At 29.5% G+C, this 19,790-nt stretch overlaps 1 protein-coding gene across 2 annotated transcripts in view; it reads left to right on the top strand.

Moving 5' to 3' along the window:
* The window catches only part of LOC107449382 (glypican-6), a 51,503-nt gene that overhangs the window by 11,378 nt on the left and 20,335 nt on the right, over positions 1-19,790 (top strand). For both annotated transcript variants that reach the window (XM_087155992.1, XM_016064891.4), the window contains exons 2-4: positions 5,494-5,652; positions 13,451-13,653; positions 19,135-19,323. In XM_087155992.1, coding sequence (XP_087012118.1) covers positions 5,544-5,652; positions 13,451-13,653; positions 19,135-19,323 — 501 coding nt within the window. In that variant the 5' untranslated portion in view covers positions 5,494-5,543. The remainder of the gene's footprint in view (positions 1-5,493; positions 5,653-13,450; positions 13,654-19,134; positions 19,324-19,790) is intronic.

Raw genomic sequence — 19,790 nt, 5'->3', positions numbered from 1 at the left:
AATGCCTTAAACTTGATAGGTAGTAACATAGTGAAATTTACAATATAATTTATGCTGACATTAAACTTATATATAATATTTAATAACATTTCATTTTTATTTTAAGCAGAGTGCGATGACAAGGACGTGAATTAAATATTGAAATACATTTAATATGAATATGAATTTAATATAATATTTAATATGAATTAGATATTAAATATTATGAATAATATTTATGAATTAACATTTATTATATTACACTGGCACTAATTTAAATATATTTTCCAGAAATCAATTATAATAAAAAAAAAATTATCCAGCAATTTTTTGTTTTGCGGACCATTTGGCGCCCCTTTGCGAGTAGCGCCCGGGGCATGATGCCCCCCCTTGCCCACCCCTCGCTACGCCACTGTCTGTACCAGTATTTACACTTAAATAATTGCAAAGTTTTAGCAACTTCCAGTCTGTGGTCTGCATGAAACTAAAAACAATAATAATAAAATAAATTATAACTTCAGAAAGAAGACCAATTGAAAGGGTATAATTCATAGCCACTCCTGGCAGAAACTGGGTTTTGCTGTGCCAGTGGCAGAAACTGGTTACAACAGGTAAAAACTGGCAGGAATTAAAGAAACATTTATATTAGTTCTAGTAATTGCTTAATGACATTTTGTTTACATACAGATTTAAACAGGCAGTTACTGATTAGCATTTGCTAACTTATATGCTGCATCCAAAGTATTTGGGATTGAAATTATCATGCGCTCAAGAAGAAAGTGCCAGAATTTTGCTCGCCAATATTAACCGAAATTTTGTATCTTATGCAGGGTTTAAGCTGAGTCTAAAAATTCATTAGCAAAAAAGCTAAAATCTGAAAAAAAGTATTAGCAAAATGCTAAAATGCCATTAGGCTTATAAAATTACTTTATATCAAACAAGTACTGTAAGTTATCTGACAAAGAATAGCTTAATGTACAAGAATATCAAAAAGAATGCCTATAACAAAAAAAAAAAAAAAACACATTTATTATTTATTAAAACATTTTGGTTTATAATTAACAATCTTCCTTTCTTTCATGTTTCCCCATTTTACAAATGCTTCTTGAAAGTTAAATGCACCTCCAGGGCCCTCAATATTAATCATTAACAAATTGTTTACATGGTTGATTAACAACCTGTTTCGAATATTAGTTTTAATCAAATTAAGGCAGCTAAAGCCCCTTTCACAGTCAACAGTGTGCATTGGTATTGTTGCACAATATTCTATAACAGAAGTTATTAATGGGTACTGTTCAGACACATCATTGGTATATAAAAATAAAAGTAATTCACTAAATGACATGTTTTTATATCGTTGCATTAAGATGTGTTTAAATAATCCCCATTCACAAAGTAATTCAGTTTCTGTAAACTGAAAATCTTTTCTGGGAGATTCCGAAAACAAATTGAAAATGCAACGTCATGGTTCTTCTTGCGAAAGATATTTAGATTTTTTCTCCTTCTTGTTTGATCAAGTTTTTTTCATGGATGTTAGCGTCATGGTTTTTCGCGGAAGCTTTTTTTTTTAATGGAATTTAGTAAAATCCTTTAGCAAAAATGCGAAAATGCTTTGTTGAATTTTAGCATTTTTGAGGGGTCTTTTCGCATTTTGCGAAAAAAGCTACCGTAGCGGAAACCCTGATCTTATGTCATAGCTTCGCAAAATGTATCGGACCCATTTCCTGAAACTTATTTTTCCAGTCAAGTTTTAACAACTACCCCAGCTGCTACACGGTGGTCCAGTTTTAAAAAATATGTAATAGATGAAAGTTTCACAATTCTTGCTTGTTCCTTGATAGCAATGTCTGCTAGTTCTGCTAGACTTGAGAGAATCTTCTCAAATTTCTCTTTCGTGCATAGCAAATTGAGAAATTATTTAGGTTAAGAAACTGCATCATAACTTGTCTTTTGTTATAGATTACTGCAGAGTGCAAACAATGTAATATTTGATTTTGAATGGTGATAATTTTATAAATAAATTGTACTTTGTTTAACATTTAATTGTTTTTCCTATGAATTGTCCATTATATGTCAATCTCAGTACTTACTTTTATGTCATTTTCTGAATTTCTGCCACGGTTTCTGCCATGCCAGTTTTAACCAGTTTCTACCAGTGGTTTTAACCACCTTGGCAGAAACTTGCCAACCTTGACTTTTGGATATTTTTTTAAAATTCAAATTTAAAATTCTTTTGGTGCCTGAGTGATTGATTGTAGTTTGTATAAATAGATGCGGATATGGAAATACCAAAGTAGTTACTTTTTATTTTATTTATATAATATTGTTTTGTTTCACAAAAAGTCTCCTGAGACAATTGTAACATATTTTTTTAAAAAATGTTGAGCTTTTGCTTAATTATTACATTATTCCTGCTTAATAATTGAAGCGCAGATATAGATAAACATAGAGCGAAGCGTTTTTAAAAAGTGCTTATTTTCGCTCCTTTCACAATTCATTCAACCACAATCTATTTCGGCATACCGTGGGTTCATAGCGTATGAAAGAGCCAATAATTTTACATGTTTGAGGAGATACTTGTGTCTGCTGTGTTTGTTGTCCGCATGTGCGTCTCCTGAGGTGGGTTCGCATTCTTATTTGTAGCTCTGCTGCATTTTTCAAGATATTCTCAATTTCAGGCTTCCAGCGTCTGATATTGAAAAGAAAAATGTCTCGAGTATTTTAAATGGCCAATAAAACCAAGAAAAGAGTTCTTTGTAAGAAATTGGTTATTTTATCATGATCATGTAAAAGTATTTGAAAATTATTTTGCATTTTGTTAATGTATATAGTGCTTAAAAATATTTTTTAAGCGCTTAAAAGGTGCTTATTCTTTGGTGAAAGATTTGGCTAAGCTCACTGATAAATCAGAGGTCATTGCATTCCAAGTGTACCCCTTAATTCCAGGTTTTTTGTAGAATCCTTCCAGGTCTAGAAATTATAAGCAGAGCATGAGATTTTCTGTAAATTTCTTGGAATTCTGCATATTTCAAAATTATGAATTTCTGGACTTTCAGTCAGAATCAAAACGTATAATACAGCTAAATTTTCACTGAGTTATGCAATCTAAAATTAAATTTAGAAACTTTTGCTGAATCACGATAATGAGACGTTTTTATACAGGCGATTCTTCTGTCAATTGGATTTTTTTTTCTTGGTTTGTAGTATTTTTGCAGTTTTTAATATTTTAAACTATGTTGGAATCCACTAATATTACAATTTATATTCACATGATTTTAATATCAAATTCGATTTTTGTATTTACCTGATTTAAAAGTTACATGTTTTATTCTCGCAATTTAAAAATCTTACATTGCACTTCCTATTCACGTGATTTAAAATTGTAATTTGTATTTACGCATTTTAAAAAATCAATATTATGATTTGTAATCAAACGTTTTTGAAATCCAGTATTGTGATTTGCATTCAAGCGAGTTTAATATTCAATTTTGTTTTTCGTATTCAAACGTTTGCAATATCAAGTGTGAATTTTCATATTTATACGTGACTTAAAAGTTACACATATTGATTCATATGATCTAAATATCCAATATCACAATTTTTATCTTCGTATTCTTAAAATCCAAGATTTCGATTCATATTCAGATGATTTTAGTATCCAATATCGATATTCTTATAAAAACTAAGTTTTTTCTTAAATTAATTACTAAAAAGATGTGATATTTTTCATTGGAAGGTAATTTAAATATAAATATTACTTAAAAAAATTATATTATTTATGTATAATAGATAAATTGATATCAGGTGTTCGCCCAAAAAATTCTCAGGGTTTTTCACTTTGTGTCACAATCATCCCTAAAAAATATAAAAATTTCAAACAATTCTTAACTAATTTATAGCTCTAAATATAAATATTAGCTCTTAATATTGTTTTTACTTGTCACACCCTTCAATATGAAATAGCTCTCAGGCAAATTTTCTGATGTTTGAACATCAATATGAGTTTATTTCTAAAAAAGTATTTAAGTATTTCTAAAAAAAGATTGTTTGATTAAATAAGTTGATTTTAAAACGTTTAGACGTATAATAACACAACATAATCTGACAACTGAAAATTAGCAAAAAGAATACAATACAATAAGTTTAAACTTGGACTCAAGTATTAACGAAAAGGAATGATGTTCATGACCTATGAAAGATCTACCAGTTACAAAAAGACCAATTGAACGTATGTAGGTTACAACATCACACATGTAAGTTAAAATGCATGTTAAAATGTCACCAAGACTCATTTCACAAAGCTAAAGAGAAAATCTTTTATTTCTTATAATAATTTCAACAATAAAATTTAGAAAAGAAAACCCTTTTTATATTTATTTATTAAAATGTCATTAAGACTTATTTTACAAAACAAAAGAGAAAACCTTTTATTTCCTATTATAATTTTAACAGCAAAATCCAGAAAGCCTTTTTTTAAAAATATTTATCTTATGTACATCTTAGGGACTGGGATAGCCTGGTTGATAGGGTGTTAGGCCCATGTCAGAGAGTTCGGGGGTTCGAACCCTGCCGGCCAAACTGGTGACTGATGCACATTAAATCTGTCGGGTAGCACAGTCCTCCATGTTCCCATAACAAATCAGTACCTCTAGGGGTACTGTATTGGAGATTGATCGTTCTCTAATTCAGGTCAAAATTACGATCTGTGGATGAATGAATGGGTCCACCCTATAAATGGGCGTGACATATGGATGTGGAAGAAGTCGAATTCTTTAGACATAGATGGCGCCACTGGAAAACATGACAACCGCACCCCTCTGCCTTAACAGGCACAGGTCAGCAACACACCCTATATTATTAAACTTGCTCTGGTTATTATAATGGTACATTCCTAGAAGGCCACTGGTTTCTTAAGAAATCAAGTGCTATTACATGTTTTCTTGTTTGATTATGTTTTGTGATCTGTAAATATTCTCAATCATTTTATTTAATGAATGTTTGAATTCCTGCTGAAATGTCTTTTTTTTCCACTGCACATATCTCTAGATTAGGGCAAATTTATACTGAACAATTGAACTTAAACTGGGGGAAGAAACAGTGAAACTATTAAGTTTATACCTTTTATCCTCCTACTCTCCTGATCATTACATCACATTTATTTGGGTGAACACGAGTATAATCCAAACATCATAATGGCAGTTATTATTGCCAATATTGGTGTGAAAATAAGTACTTCCAAAAAACTGGTGCAGCCACATACTAAACCAATTCTACAATGCATAATTTTATTATGTAAATATTTTTGAATGTGTTGAGTTGAAGAGTATTATATATAAAATTAGTCACTTTTTATTATTTATTCTTCAGATATTACATGGTTTTAATAAGCATTGAACTCCTTTTGATCAAATTTGGAAAGATAAAGTTTGAGATTTGTTTAATTTTTTGTAAGATAAACTAGTTTGTTCTTAGTGATCAGTTTTTTTGAAATGTTAATTTTTACTGTTTTTGCAGGAGAACATTTACGAATTTGTGAAAGAGGACTGACTTGTTGCACTGAAGAAATGGAACACAAGTTAAGTACTCATAGTCGAGCTGAATTTGACAAACTGTTGTTTCTCACTATTGGAGAATTAAGAGATTTGTTTGAAACTCAGTCTCATTTGTTTGATGGTTGGTATATATATTTACTAATTCTATCTATTACTAAACCTAATTTAACAATGTGCCAATTGCAAAACAACTTATATACAAAGATCAGATTCTTTTGTAGGAATTTCCAATTTATTAAAATTCCAAATTTTTTAGACTTTTATCATTAAAAAAATAAAAAATTGTTCAAGGAGACTGTTCGGAATTTATTATTTGTGTAATTAGTTATTTGTTATTAGTTGTGTGATTAGTTATTTGTGTAAATACATGATGGGGCAGTTATGAGGTGTCCATTGTAAATCTTAGTTGTTTGTGATGCATGTTACGATTATTGTGGAAATGCCTTTGAATTTTTCATTTAACAGGTTGCAGGCTTCGAACCAAAGGTTGACAATAAAAGAAATTTTTTATATTATTTTAAAATTATTTTTAGATTTTTGCTAATTTTTATTAAGGTTTTTCTTCAACTTTTAAAATTTATATATTTTTTTATTATAAAAACTTTTTAAAACAGCCAAAATTTCCATAAATGATAATGAAAAATATCTATTGCATGATATACACCATTTCAAGACAATGAGCAAAATTTATTACTTCTACGAAAAAAGTTTTGCATCTGACCAAAATAGATTAAATACAAAATAAATAACTCTGTCATAAAATGAATAAGTTTGATATCTTCATAGATTATTAATTTTACAGGGTTCATTCTAGACCTAAAAAAAGGTAGGGCATTAGAAATTAAAAAAGGTGCTTTTCCCCTTACAGGGCTGATTGTGCTCCGGAAAAAATCCGGATTTCCGGAATTTTCGCAAGCAGTAATCTGGAAGTTTCCGGAGATCGAAGGTCCAGACGTTTCAAAAAATCATTGATCGCAGAAGTTTCCAAATTTTCAGAGGTGGAACTTAAAAACACAGTTTATTTTATTTGTTTGTAAGGGAGAGTCGGAGATATACCTTATTAGCTTATATTCATGATTAATATTTATTTTTTATCAGTAAATAGTTTATAATCATAAACTCAAGAAAGAAAGACATATTTGTAAATTTTAATTACTTCTCCAGGTATGTGTAAATGGTATAGGTATGTGTAAAATTTTAAATATATTTTAAGTAAACTAAGAAATATTGAGAAAAATGAAAAAAAAAACCTTGTTTAAATTTTTTCCTAATTTTTCAATTTAAACTGTTTTTTTATTTATTTTTTAACTCAAGGAATTTTCCGTAATTTTGACTTGGACTCACAATCACCCCTGCCCTTAAAAAAGGGCATCTATCATAAAAAGGGCATTCACAATTATTTGCATCGCTTTTAAGATACTCAAAATGTACAAAATTCTTAATTTTAATATTTTTAAAAGAATTAGTTTAAATTAAAAATAATTCCTCAGTTATATTCCCACATTTTCTAAATTGGTTTTAAAATGAGTGTAATTTTAGAATTTTGAAAATGTTGTACTTTCTAATAAGAACTAATAATATTTCTAATAATAAAATGATTTTTTATTATTTTATTTAATAATAGTAAAAAAGATTTTTAAGGTGTAAGGTATAGAATTTTTGCATCATTTTAAAGAATGTAATTTTAAATATACAACTTTTTAAAAAATTGGCATTTCAGAAACTATTCGATCATTTTTGTTCAAATTTGGTACAGTACAGAACCCGTTATCCGGAAATCAGAAAACCGGAAAACCAAAAAACCGGAACCAAATTCGATACATTTTCCCGCCAGTTTTAGAATTTTTTTTTTCCTCATAAGATTTTAGGATTTTTCTTTCTTTTTGGAAAGATGTTTACCTTACTATCATTTTGGAAATAATCATTAGTGTATTACCTCGTGTTTTCTTCTTTTTAAGATTATTTCCAAATATTATTTTTTTCAGTTGGGTTTAACAATAAAAAAAACTGCTTTTTGTAGGAATTTAGAAAACCGGAAAAATCAGTTATCCGGAATAGCGATGGTCCCGATTGTTCCGGATAATCGGTTCCCTACTGTATTTTGAAATATAAAATTACACTTTCTACAGTCTTATTTATTAGAAAGAAACATAGAGTTGAGTGGGCTTGGAAACTACCTAGTATTATGTTTTCGCATATTTTGGGGAAAGGAGGACTTTATAATAAAAGTAAAATAAAAATTGATTTTAGACATAATGAACAAGATTTGTGTTTAAGTGTTTTTTTTATTTGGATTATTGTGTTTGTATTTTTATTTTCAATAAATAAATCAACAAATTATAAAAATTGCAATTTTACTCATTTTTATTTATAATTATTTAATGTTTATAAAAAATTGTGAATTTCTGCACCAAAATTTCAATTTTTGACAATTGTCAAGAGCTATATCAAACTGGGACTCTTGACCTAAGGGTTAAAACTAGATAAAACTGTTAAATGTCAAAAACCTTGAGTAACATTACAAGGTAACCTATTGTTAATAATATATCAATGTAAGTAATAATAATATCTGAAACTAAACAGATGGCGCTCTGCGCAGTAATGTGAAATCATATAATTAATTATAATCAGTTTCTTCCATTCCACTGTATCATTACCATCATCCGTGTTTGTTCAGGGTGCGTAGCGTTTGTAAAAAGTACTTAAAGGTGCTTTTTTTGGGATTTCGTTTTTAAAATCTTTTAAAGGTGCTTTTTTCAGCTGGCGTTTTTCAAAAGTGCTTTTTTTCGAATAATTTTTTTTCCTTCCCTTCAGTGATATCTGGTGGATCCCATGCATTTCACGAAAAATGGGGAGTTTGCTACGTAATCATTCACGCGGACTTCATGTCGTACCCACGTTATGACTTGCGCACACCTGTAACCGAAACCCGAGTGCTCCAATTCGGATAGAGAATATCAGATCCTTATGAAATGTTTTTCTTTTTAATTTATTTTATTTTTGTTCTTGTTTATTTTATTTTACTTCTAACACTTTTTTTGACGTAGGGGTAAGGGTAGTTTTGTTCTGAGTTCAGGGTCAAGTTGAATTCACTCGGTGATGTGGGAAAGTACTGATTGTTTCGATTTACGCCCGTTTCTTTTTGGGTTTTTTTTAACGCTAAAACTGTTTATAAAAAGTTTTTGTTTTTCAATAATATCATTGATTGAATATGAATTTTTTGAGTGCTTGAAAATTTTTGTTAAGTGCTTATTTTTGATTCAAAGATTTGGCTACGCACCCTGTTGTTATTAAATATATTTTATGTTAAAGGCGTTTTGTAATGATTAAACCCCAAGATCATCTCACCGTATTTAACACCTATTTTAATCATAGAATTTCTTTTTTTATTATTTAAAAACCTTTTGATCTTTTTATGATTAAAAATATGCCATTTAACATTATACAGTAGACTCGCGTTATAACGACCCTGTGATAGAACGTCCCACATGATATAACGACCCTGTGAAGGAGTCCCAATTCACATCCATAAAAGATAACGTTATTTTACTCTTGCTATAACGACCGTAAAAAAATTCAACTCTTAATATAACGACCCTCTCTGAATTTGAACACCACTCTTTTCTAACTTCCTATTGGAAAGTGGGGTTGAATGGTTGACCTTGAACAAGCACACCACCTGTTTCCTAGAATCCGAAGGTCTCACACGGCGTCAAGACAAAGCGATTTCAGTTGGCTACTATGGGGGTGTGTAGACAACAAACGCCATCGAGCATTGAGTATGAGCTGTCGAATCGGGTGAGTTAGTTTACTCTTGCCCCCCCCCATCTCCCATTGCCGACATCCCCACCTCTTTGCCTCCCCTTTTCCGTTTCATTTTGTTTTTAACTGGAAAAGGTTTTTGCATTTGATTAAAGTGCAACTTAATTTTGCAAGTTTGCATTTCAACACGCTGATTTGTCATTTGATAAAAATGCCACCTTTAGTAGCTAAATGTTGTGCTTTATTTATTCATGTGAAAAGAAAAATTTTAGAATGCATCGACGAGAAACTCATGCCTAAAACTGAAATCGATGAAAAATTTGGAATACCTAAGAGCACTCTGTTCACAATAGTGAAGAACAGAAAATCCATTTTAAACGTTGCACCAGAAAGAATGCGACTCAGAGATGGAAAATTCCCTCTTCTTGAAAACCCCCTTTTAGATTGGATCAAAGGCATGCGCAGCAAGAACATTCCTCTGGATGGAAACGCTTTAAAAGAAAAGGCAACAGTTTTTTTTTTGAAAAACTCTATCCCAATGAATCCTTCAAAGCTTCCGATGGATGGCTTCAGAACTTTAAGCATCGGCATGAAATAGTGTCCAAAAAAATATGCGGGGAAAGCTCTTCAGTAAACAAAGATACTGTCGTATATTCCAGGAAGAAACTTTTAAAAAAATTACGGAAAACTATAGTGAGAACGATATTTTTAATGCAGTTGAAACTGCACTTTTTTATAAACTTTTACCTGATAGATCTTTACTTTTAAAAGGTGAAACATGCAGAAGAATTTCGCGGTCCAAACAAAGAATAACTGTTCTGCTTGGAGCGAATATGTCAGGTAATGAGAAATTACTATTGCTTGTAATTGGTAATTTGCAGCGTCCCTGCTGTTTTAAGGGTGTAAAATCTTTACCTGTGGCATATCGTGCCAACAAGAAGGCTTGGATGACGGGTTCGCTGTTCGAAGAATGGCTTCAAATCCTTGATAAAAAAATGTATCAACAGAACAGAAAAATTTTGATAATTGTCGACAATTGCACTGCGCATTCAAAGGAAATTAAAAATTTGAAGGCCATAAAAGTGGAGTACCTTCCCCCAAATGCGACATCAGAGCCCCAACCAATGGATCAAGGTGTGATCCACAGCTTCAAAAGAATCTACAGGAGAATGTTGATTCGCAAAATTTTATTTCATGTGGAAAACAACATGAAATTTGATGATCTGCTGGTTGCTCTACGAACTGTAGAAACCGCTTGGAAAGAAATTTCAGTAAACACCATCAAGAACTCTTTCCGATCAGCAGGATTTTGTAAAAAGGAAAATCCGTGTGGCGAGGACATGGATCACTTAGATGACCTAGACGATGAAATATTGAAGGAATTTTCCTCGTATGTAAGTTTGAGTGATGCCATGAACAACTTTGACGAATATGCAAAAGTCGACGATGATGTACAATGTACAGAGGAATTAACAGAGAAGGAGATTTTAAATGGATTGTTAAATAAAGATATGGACGAGGCTTCACCTGACGAGGAAATTAGTGTTTTGCCGAAGGAAAGGCCTTCAATTAAACAAGCTGCAAAAGCAATAAACACACTAAGGGATTTTTTTGAGTGTGACCTAAATTCAGATGACCATTTGGAGAAAATTAACAGTGTGGAAATAGCGTTTTTCCAGAGCTCAAAATTACGACAAACATCAATTTCCGATTTTTTTACAAAAACTTAAAACATGTAACTTCAACAAATTAATGCACATCAAAAAATTAATGTCTTCGTTTAATGAAGCCTCGTTTATGTTCCTCGGTTTACTCTTCTTTATAATTCTGCAGATTATGTACATAAAAAAAAATTCTTTATATATACCACAAATTATGTACATCGAAAAATTAATTCATTAGAAACTAGTTTTTTTTGTCATACTATGTTTTTTAATCTGTACTTTAAAATAAAATTCTTAATTGTTAACACTTGTAAGTCAATTGTTAAAATGTCACTATGTTTTATTAATGTATCCTATCCTTTTTTGGTTTATAACATGTACACCACAAATAGTATATGCATGCATTATGACGTTTAAAACCATTATGTGACCGATTTTCAAAGGAAATTTGCTCATTTTGATATAGAGACCATTTGATATAACGACCAGATTAGGACAGTCCCGATGGGGTCGTTATAACGCGAGTCAACTGTATGAAAGAATTTGAGGTCAAGGAAACTTGAAATGCTCTGAAATCTTGAAATATTTTTACTAAAAACCATTTTTTTTTAATGACCAGAACCAAATATGCCCTCTTTTTTTTATGCTGAAGTTTATGATATTAAACACAAAACAGTGTGAAAAAATAGAGTTAAAACTTGTGCCTTAACTGTAAAAAATTCTTGAAGTTTGTAAAAAAATTAACCCAAAAGTTTTCAATGCAAATTTTAAAGATGTGTGTATATATTTATTGCATTTTAATAGTTTTATTATATTTTTCTCACCTATTCTTTCCTATTATATCCAAAACTAAAAATTGGCTCATAAATGATAAAAGTTAGAAGACATCATTTGAGCCACCATTTTGTTGCATTGAGTCAATTTTCATATTGGGCTCCTTTATTTAGTCCAAACATTCTGAAAAAAGTTATCTCAGCATATTTCAGCATGTACGCTTTCACAAAAGAAAAATTGTGCCATGCGACAACAGCTAGTGGTCTCATAGTTTGAGTAAATTCACTAGATGTAAATTTACTCTCACATGTTTTTTCCTTAATTTTATTTTATTTATTAATTTTTTTAAATCTAAGTTTCAGAATTATATTCTCTCAGCCATTTTGAAATGCAGAAGTTCACAGTAAAAATGGATGTTACTATTTTTTTTATTTATCATTTAGTTACTAATGTACAATTGTAGTTTGAAATAGAAATTCATAGTTTTCATAGAAATAAAAAACAGTTATGCAATTTCCCCGCATGATTTGGAAATTGTAAGAGAGCATTTAAATTATTGATTTTTCACAAATTAGGTACCTAGCATTGAAACTAATAATTGAAATCAAATAGCTCATTCTTTTATTTTAATTTTTCAATTAGCACTTTTAAAGTTTTGTGACACACCACAGATTTTTATCTCTTTGAAATCTTTTCAATTTATTTTTTTAAATTAATATTGATAAAACCTTGTGATTTTGAAGTTGCCAAATTTTGTTCTTATAAATCATCTACTAATTCTATGCAGTAATATGCATGCAATTTTTCCTTCAGTATTTGTTGTTTCAAAATTGTAGAATTTGATAGATTTTACAGAGAAAAAAAAAACTACTGTTAATTTTATAGTTATGGTTTTTTAAGTGAGGAATCTATTGATCTTACACTTATTTTCTATTTCATGCAAATTAAGTAAATTTTGCGAATGGAACCTTGCATTTTCAAAATTTATGTCTTGTCTTAAAATTAATTTATCCCAATTAACAATTTAAGAATCATGAGTATTTTTTAAAATAAAAACGATCGACTATCCACAAGATTATTTTTGTACAAATATATTTAATTGCTGTATATTCACCGTATTTCTAGTTTGAAATTGTTAAAGCTTTTCTTTATTAATTCTATTAACAAAATTTTGAGCCTGATTATAAATTTTAACAAAAATATTTTATGGAAGAAGTATTAACAAGCATTTCTTTTTATAAATAACTTTGCTTTCTGATTGTAAAGTTTATAGTTTTTTAAAGGATTAAACTCAATAATTAAACTTACAATTGTCTAAATTTTTTTCAGTTCGCATTAATTTACAATATAATACTTTCCTCAATTCTGTATATATTTTTATGTATTATTTCTGAAATATAGTTGCATTAAAGTTATTTTTGTATTAAATATAAATATTTCTTAGAGAAATACTTTGTCCTTTTTTTTATTAACGGTTTTCCTTTTTTCCCATTTAGCTCAATTTTTCTATGTACTGGCACCTTTTTAGGTTGAAAAATTGTTGTGAGTTGTAGGAAGAACTAGTTTTCTGTTTTAGTGGAAAATATTTTTGATACGCTGGAACAGTTCTAGAAATTTTAAGTTTCTTAGAATTTTCTTTATGCACACTGCATTAAATAAATATTGTGATAATAAAAAAAAAAAATTATATTATTTTAAATTAGTCTATTTTTCTTGCAGAATTTTTCAGAGAGTTGCTGAAAGTTTCTAGGAAAAGTTTCCATGATATGTTTGTAAGAACATATGGTCAGTTATATGAACAAAATGCATATTTGTTTTCATCAATGTTTGATGATCTTGAGAAATATTATGCTACTGGAGGTGTAGATCTTGAAGATGCTATGGATTCATTTTTTCATCGACTCTATGCTAAAATGTTTCAGGTATGTTATTCAGTCCCATTTAATCTTTTTATCCTCTTTTTTGTACTGGTTTAAATCAATGAAATCTTTTCACCACTAGACTAACAGATGATCATTCACGCTTAGTTTAATATGGTTTAAGTTAATTTGAATCAATCAAAATAACATATTACAGGGGTCCCAAACCTGCACCGATCTGCACCAAATAAAAAAAAGCTGATACAAACTTATTGTTTTGACCATTTTTTTGCCTAAACACAAATTTTACTTCTTGCAGGAACTTTTGAAAAATGACTTCATTTTATTAGATCATTTAATTTTTCCCCCCGGATACACATTGTGTCGCAACGTTAAGTTCCTCACAGTCACTATCTACTTCATTTTGTATTATTTGGTGATGTGTAATTTCCCTCTAATTCGCGGAATTCTGTTAATCTCAAGACCGTTGATGTATGGAAGGCTGCAAATCTCAAGACTTAATTTATGTACTTTTGCTAATCAAAAATTTACATTTTGTTAAAGTTTTCTGAGGAGCACTGCTATTCTAAAATTTTAATTGCAAAATCTCATGAATGAAACCTCTATTTTCCCATTACCATCAACATCCCCTTTTTCTCAAGGAGTTCTCGTTCATTCATGAGGAATATTTTTTTTGTAGATTTATATGAGCAAAATATAATTTCAAACTAACTAACAACATAAGTCAAATATAAGTTAAGTAAATATTGTCAAGAATTGCCATGGATGTAACAATAATGTACAATTCATTATGCAAGAACTAATTCTGAACATTTAAAATATTGTTTGCATTTTTAATAAAAAAAAAATCATCTGACGTATTAATGTTTACATGCTCGATGCTATTAATTTAATCGATGTTAGGAAATATGACACTTTGAAATTCCGATTTGAAACAAAGGAATTATTAAACCAATTCAATATTAATATTGTTCCTCTTATTATATAAAATAAAATCAATTATATATATATATATTATATAATATTTTTTATATGATGTTAAGGCATGGAAATTTCGAATTCTCCATTTGAGTGATCACTTTTCAGCCCACTGGATCCAATCTCAAATCTGTGGGTGTTTCGATAATATTTTTGTTAATTATTGTTATTGATTTTTTCAAGGTTTTTAAATCTCTTATATGATTAAGGCATATGAAATATGAATTGAGTTATCACTTATTGATTCACTTGATTTTTGCTGATACCATCATAAATCCATGGGGTGTTTCAATCGTTTTATTGGGGTGTTTCAATCGTTTTATTGGCAGTTGTTGGTTGGCATTTTATTGTAATAGTTTGTGGCATAGTAGAAAAATGCCAAACTAGCGCAATTTAGGACTCATTTTTGAACTCACAAAAAGACATTTACAGGGTATATTTGCTTACCTGGAAAATCATGAATTTCGGTATTGAACAAAATTTGTCATGAAATGTCATGATTTGAATTATTTTTTTAAAAAAAATCATGGAAAGCTGTGGGTTTAGGTCGCCAAAAAATTTAATTTTTAAAATGGAAAACCCCCCTCCTAACTTCACAGTGTTCTGATGTTCCAAATATCTAAATTTGTAGCAAAATCACCACTTATAGTCATATTCTATTTAAGTATAAAGTTTTTTTATCCTGTTCTTTAAAAATTATGAGGTTCTTTAAAAAAAATGAAGGAAAGTACATCATTTCTGAGGTGAATTATCTTAATTTCTATTATTTCAGAATTTCTTTATTTATTACTTATTTTTTTATTTTTTATTTTATCAATTTAAAATTCTAGTTTAGGCTTTTTATACTTACTTTAAAGAAGGAATAAAACAGCTTTAAAAAACTACATATATCTGACAGTATTTAGTTATTTGATTTTGTATTTTTTTCAGCTATTTTATCGCTTCAACTTTTTCTTTACTCTGTTTTTTAAGTTTAAAATCAATAAATCTGAAGATGCAGAGTATAACAGTTTTGGTTATACCTATCATTTCAATTAATGTTATTATGATGCTTTTTTAAATTTATTGATTTGTTTTTGTGGAGAAAATAGTAACTTAGCTAAGTCATGAAAAATTATTGGAGTTATTTGTGGAAAGTCATGAAAAGTCATAGATTTGGTAATCTAAAATGTAGCAGATACCCTGCATTTATTAAGCACGAAAAAAAATATTAAAACAGCACATGACTTTTGAAAAACATAATCAACAAGAGTGTTTTACTCTCCACAACATAAAACAGGTATACTTCCTCCTACAAACCTAACCTTGGTCTGTCTTATATATACAAGCTTACATCAAATAAACAATCAGTAACACTAGCATAATGAGCCTATGAAAAATTTTAAAAACTACATCAACAATTGATTTGTAATTTTATTTTAATGTTCAAAAGAATCTTAAAGTTAACGAAATAAATGGAACAGAAAAGAAGGATGAACACCTTGTTTTTTTCCTCAAAGCATGAAAACTTAAACTTTCCTATCTGAATTCTTTTCATCTCAAGATGAAAACGATTCAGAAAAAAAAAAATTCAAATGTTCATGCCGTGGAAAAATGAAGTGTTTGTTTTTTCTTTTAGTGACTGATTATTTCTTTATTTTTGATCATTAAAAATAAATTACAAATTAATTGTAAGTGTAGTTTTAAATATTTTCTCCCCCTCCTTTTTCCAAATGTTTTTGATTGGTTATTTGATATATATATATATATATATATATATATATATATATATATATACACACACACACACACACAGTCAGACCTCAATATAAGATCACCCTAAGGGACATCGCAAAAGTGACCTTATAAGCGGAGTGATCTTTTAACCGATTCATTAGCAGTTCGTAACTTAGCACGTAAATAGTAAACATCATGACTTTTTAAAAATGGTAATACAGTAGGGAACCGATTATCCGGAACAATCGGGACCATCGCTATTCCGGATAACTGATTTTTCCGGTTTTCTGAATCGCTACAAAAAGCCGTTTTTTTATTGTTAAACCCAAATAAAAAAAATTTTTTTTTTGTGGAAATAATCTTAAAAAGAAGAAAAAACGATGAAGTAATACACTAATGATTATTTCCAAAATGATGGTAAGGTGAACATCTTTCAAAAAAGAAAGAAAAATCCTAAAATCTTATGAGGAAAAAAATTTTTTTAAAAAAAAAATGGTGAGGAAATTTATCGAATTTCGTTCCGGTTTTTTGATTTCCGGATAACGGATTCTGTACTGTACAAACGAAAACGATCAGCCATAAATTAAATATTTAAGTCAATAAATTTTAACAGAATTAGTAAATAATTAAAGAAAGTTAGATTTTTAAATTTTTTTTATTTAAAATAAAGTTGTTTACAAATTTCCTCAAAGTGTACATACATACATCTTACCTTATTTAAAATAATCGTGTATGCAGGTCTGTCTCGGTTTTGGTTTCATTTTTCGAACAATGTTTTCTAGATTTTGTAACTTCTCAAAATGTTCCTCAGCTCCCTCATGGTTTGTAAAAAAATTTCGTATGACATTTATTGCATTGAAGGCTTCTACTTGGGTTACAGCTACAGTCTCAGGATCACTGTCATTGTCCTCACTGTCCACAACTTGTGAAACAATTTCAGAAATTATAGCTTGTTTGTTGGCTGCAACATTTTCCTATAGCTTGAGAGGAGTGATTGCATTGTAAGGAAGTTAAATACTCTTTTGTTAGAAAAGAGCTCCCCTCGCCTTAGATAAAACTGACCTTATAAGCGATAATGATTTTGAAAACTTGACCATATATCCAAAAATCTGTAACAAAGAATTCCTATTCTGTGAGTCGGGACTTTGGAAAAGTGACCTTATATGCGGGGTGACCTTATATCGAGGTCTGACTGTATATATATATATACATATATATATATACAGTGGAGCATCGTTTATACGACGATCACTTATACGACGTTTACATTTATACGACGTTTTAGTGTGGTCCCAAATCATTCCTATTCATTTTAATGTAAAAATATATCGTTTATACGACGCACAGAATCGGTTATACGTCGGTTTTTAGATTTTGTTCACGTTTATTTAATTTTTTATTTTTTCTTGTGTATTTTAAAAAAAGGCGGCATTTGCCAACATGAATGATACAGAAAAGGGTGCCAACAAGAATGCTTGGATGACGACCGTAATTTTTACTAGATGACTGAAAAACTAGACAATATTATGAAGAGGCAAAAACGAAAAACTTTGCTATTCATCGACCAATGTCCAGCGCACCCATCGATACTAATTATTTTGGAAAATGTAAAAGCTCTCTTTTTTCCTGCAAATTGCGCAAGTGCGCTTCAGCCATTAGATTTGGCCGTGATTAGAAATTTAAAATTGCATCATAGAAAGCAGTAAGTTCAACTCGCTATTCAAAGCATTGTAGAGACTAATAGCAAGAAAATATAATTAAGGGTAACATACATTCAAATTGCTCACTGCAATTTTTCTTCTTTGGTTATTTGTTTGTTTTGCTTTGTCTAATTTAGAAATTTATGTAAATCAACACGTTAAACATTAAAATTAACTGAAAACAGAGTTAGTTGCAGTTTTAGAAGTAAAAATCGATTATACGACGTTATCGTTTATACGACGTTTTTCGGTGGTCCCTTCGGCGTCGTATAAACGATGCTCCACTGTATATATATGTAAGATAAACCAAGATTAGGCTTGTAGGAGTTAGTATAGCTGTATTATGTTGAAAGTAAATAGAATCCTCTTGATAATTATATTTTCTAGAAGTTATATGTTTCAATATTTTATTTGTTTTTCTATTATTGTGCTATTTTTTTAAAAAATATTTTCTAGCTTAATAAACATTTTTTGTAAGCTAATGAGACTTGAATTGCGCTTGCTTGATATTTTCCACTAAGCATTAAACAATTACAGTAGCAATATTCGATAAGGCCGCATGCCAGATTGCCAGTTTGAAGTAAGGAGGTTTGAGGAAGAGGAACGGAGAGTCAGAAATCATAAATTCGAAAAACCACTAGAAGAGGGAGACTATTTTTCTTACTGAAGAAACCTCATTCCTTCAAACTTGTAAACTGGCAATTACAAAATATATTTAGTCTTTTATCTTAGTTAAAGCTTTAATCAAAAAATCAACTAAATTACTTTTAATGAACTTAATTACTTTATCTTTCTCAAATTTTAAATATCAAGTTTAATTTTTGTCGATTTCATAGTTTCATCTGAACTGGTTTATGTCGGGTTCATAGTTGTCCTGATATTCCTAATTTCTTTTTGTATGGTTAAAATCATTAATTTCTCTGTGGCACAACTGTAACCTGATTGTACAGATAATTGTGCATATAAAACTTTCGAAGAAAAAAGGTCTCACATTAATGGTTCACATGAAACCTTGCAGTATACTAGGCATGAGTTTGCCTACATATTTTTATTTGTTTTAAAGCCTTTAGAATCAGTAAATATGAAAAAGTATTTTGCTGACGAAATTGTGTGATTAATATTTTTGTAGGTGTTAAACGCACAACATCGATTTGATAACAAATACCTGGAGTGTGTCATTGAAAATATGAATGAACTTAAACCATTTGGAGATGTACCTGGCAAGCTAACATTGGATATTAAAAGATCTTTCACTGCAACACGAACTTTTGTACAAGCTCTTTCAGTTGGTAAAGATGTAGTAAAAAATATTATGGAGGTATTTTTTTAGTTGCTCTATTTGTTGTAAATATAGTATTTTTTTATTATTTCATCATTAATTAATTTTACTTATAAATATTATTATTTTATCGGCATCATTAAATATTTTTATTGGCATAAAATTCTGTCCTATATCTTAAATTTGAAGAACATTTGATGTGCAATGGAGCTTTACTTATGATGACAGTATATAAATTTGATGGCTCATTAGTAGTTTTTTTAAATTTCTTTAGAAATACTCATCCAAATTCATACATATTTTGGATCTATGAATGAGTATACCCTACTTAGCACAAACTCATCCACTAAATGTCTGCCAGTGTCATTGGTAGCACCCACCTCATCATGATCTTGCTTTGTGCTAATTTGAACCATAAATTGATTAATGATCTTGCTAAAATAAATTTTGATTATAGAATAAATAATTAAAAATCTTTCCTCAAGTCAGTAGTCAAAGAAATTATG

The sequence above is a fragment of the Parasteatoda tepidariorum genome, chromosome 12, assembly GCF_982258835.1.
Source record: "Parasteatoda tepidariorum strain Cologne lab strain chromosome 12, Ptep-v5.0, whole genome shotgun sequence".
NCBI classification, from domain to species: Eukaryota; Metazoa; Arthropoda; class Arachnida; order Araneae; family Theridiidae; genus Parasteatoda; species Parasteatoda tepidariorum.
The sequence above is the reverse complement of the archived record's forward strand: the minus strand, read 5'-3'. Positions and strand labels throughout refer to the sequence as shown.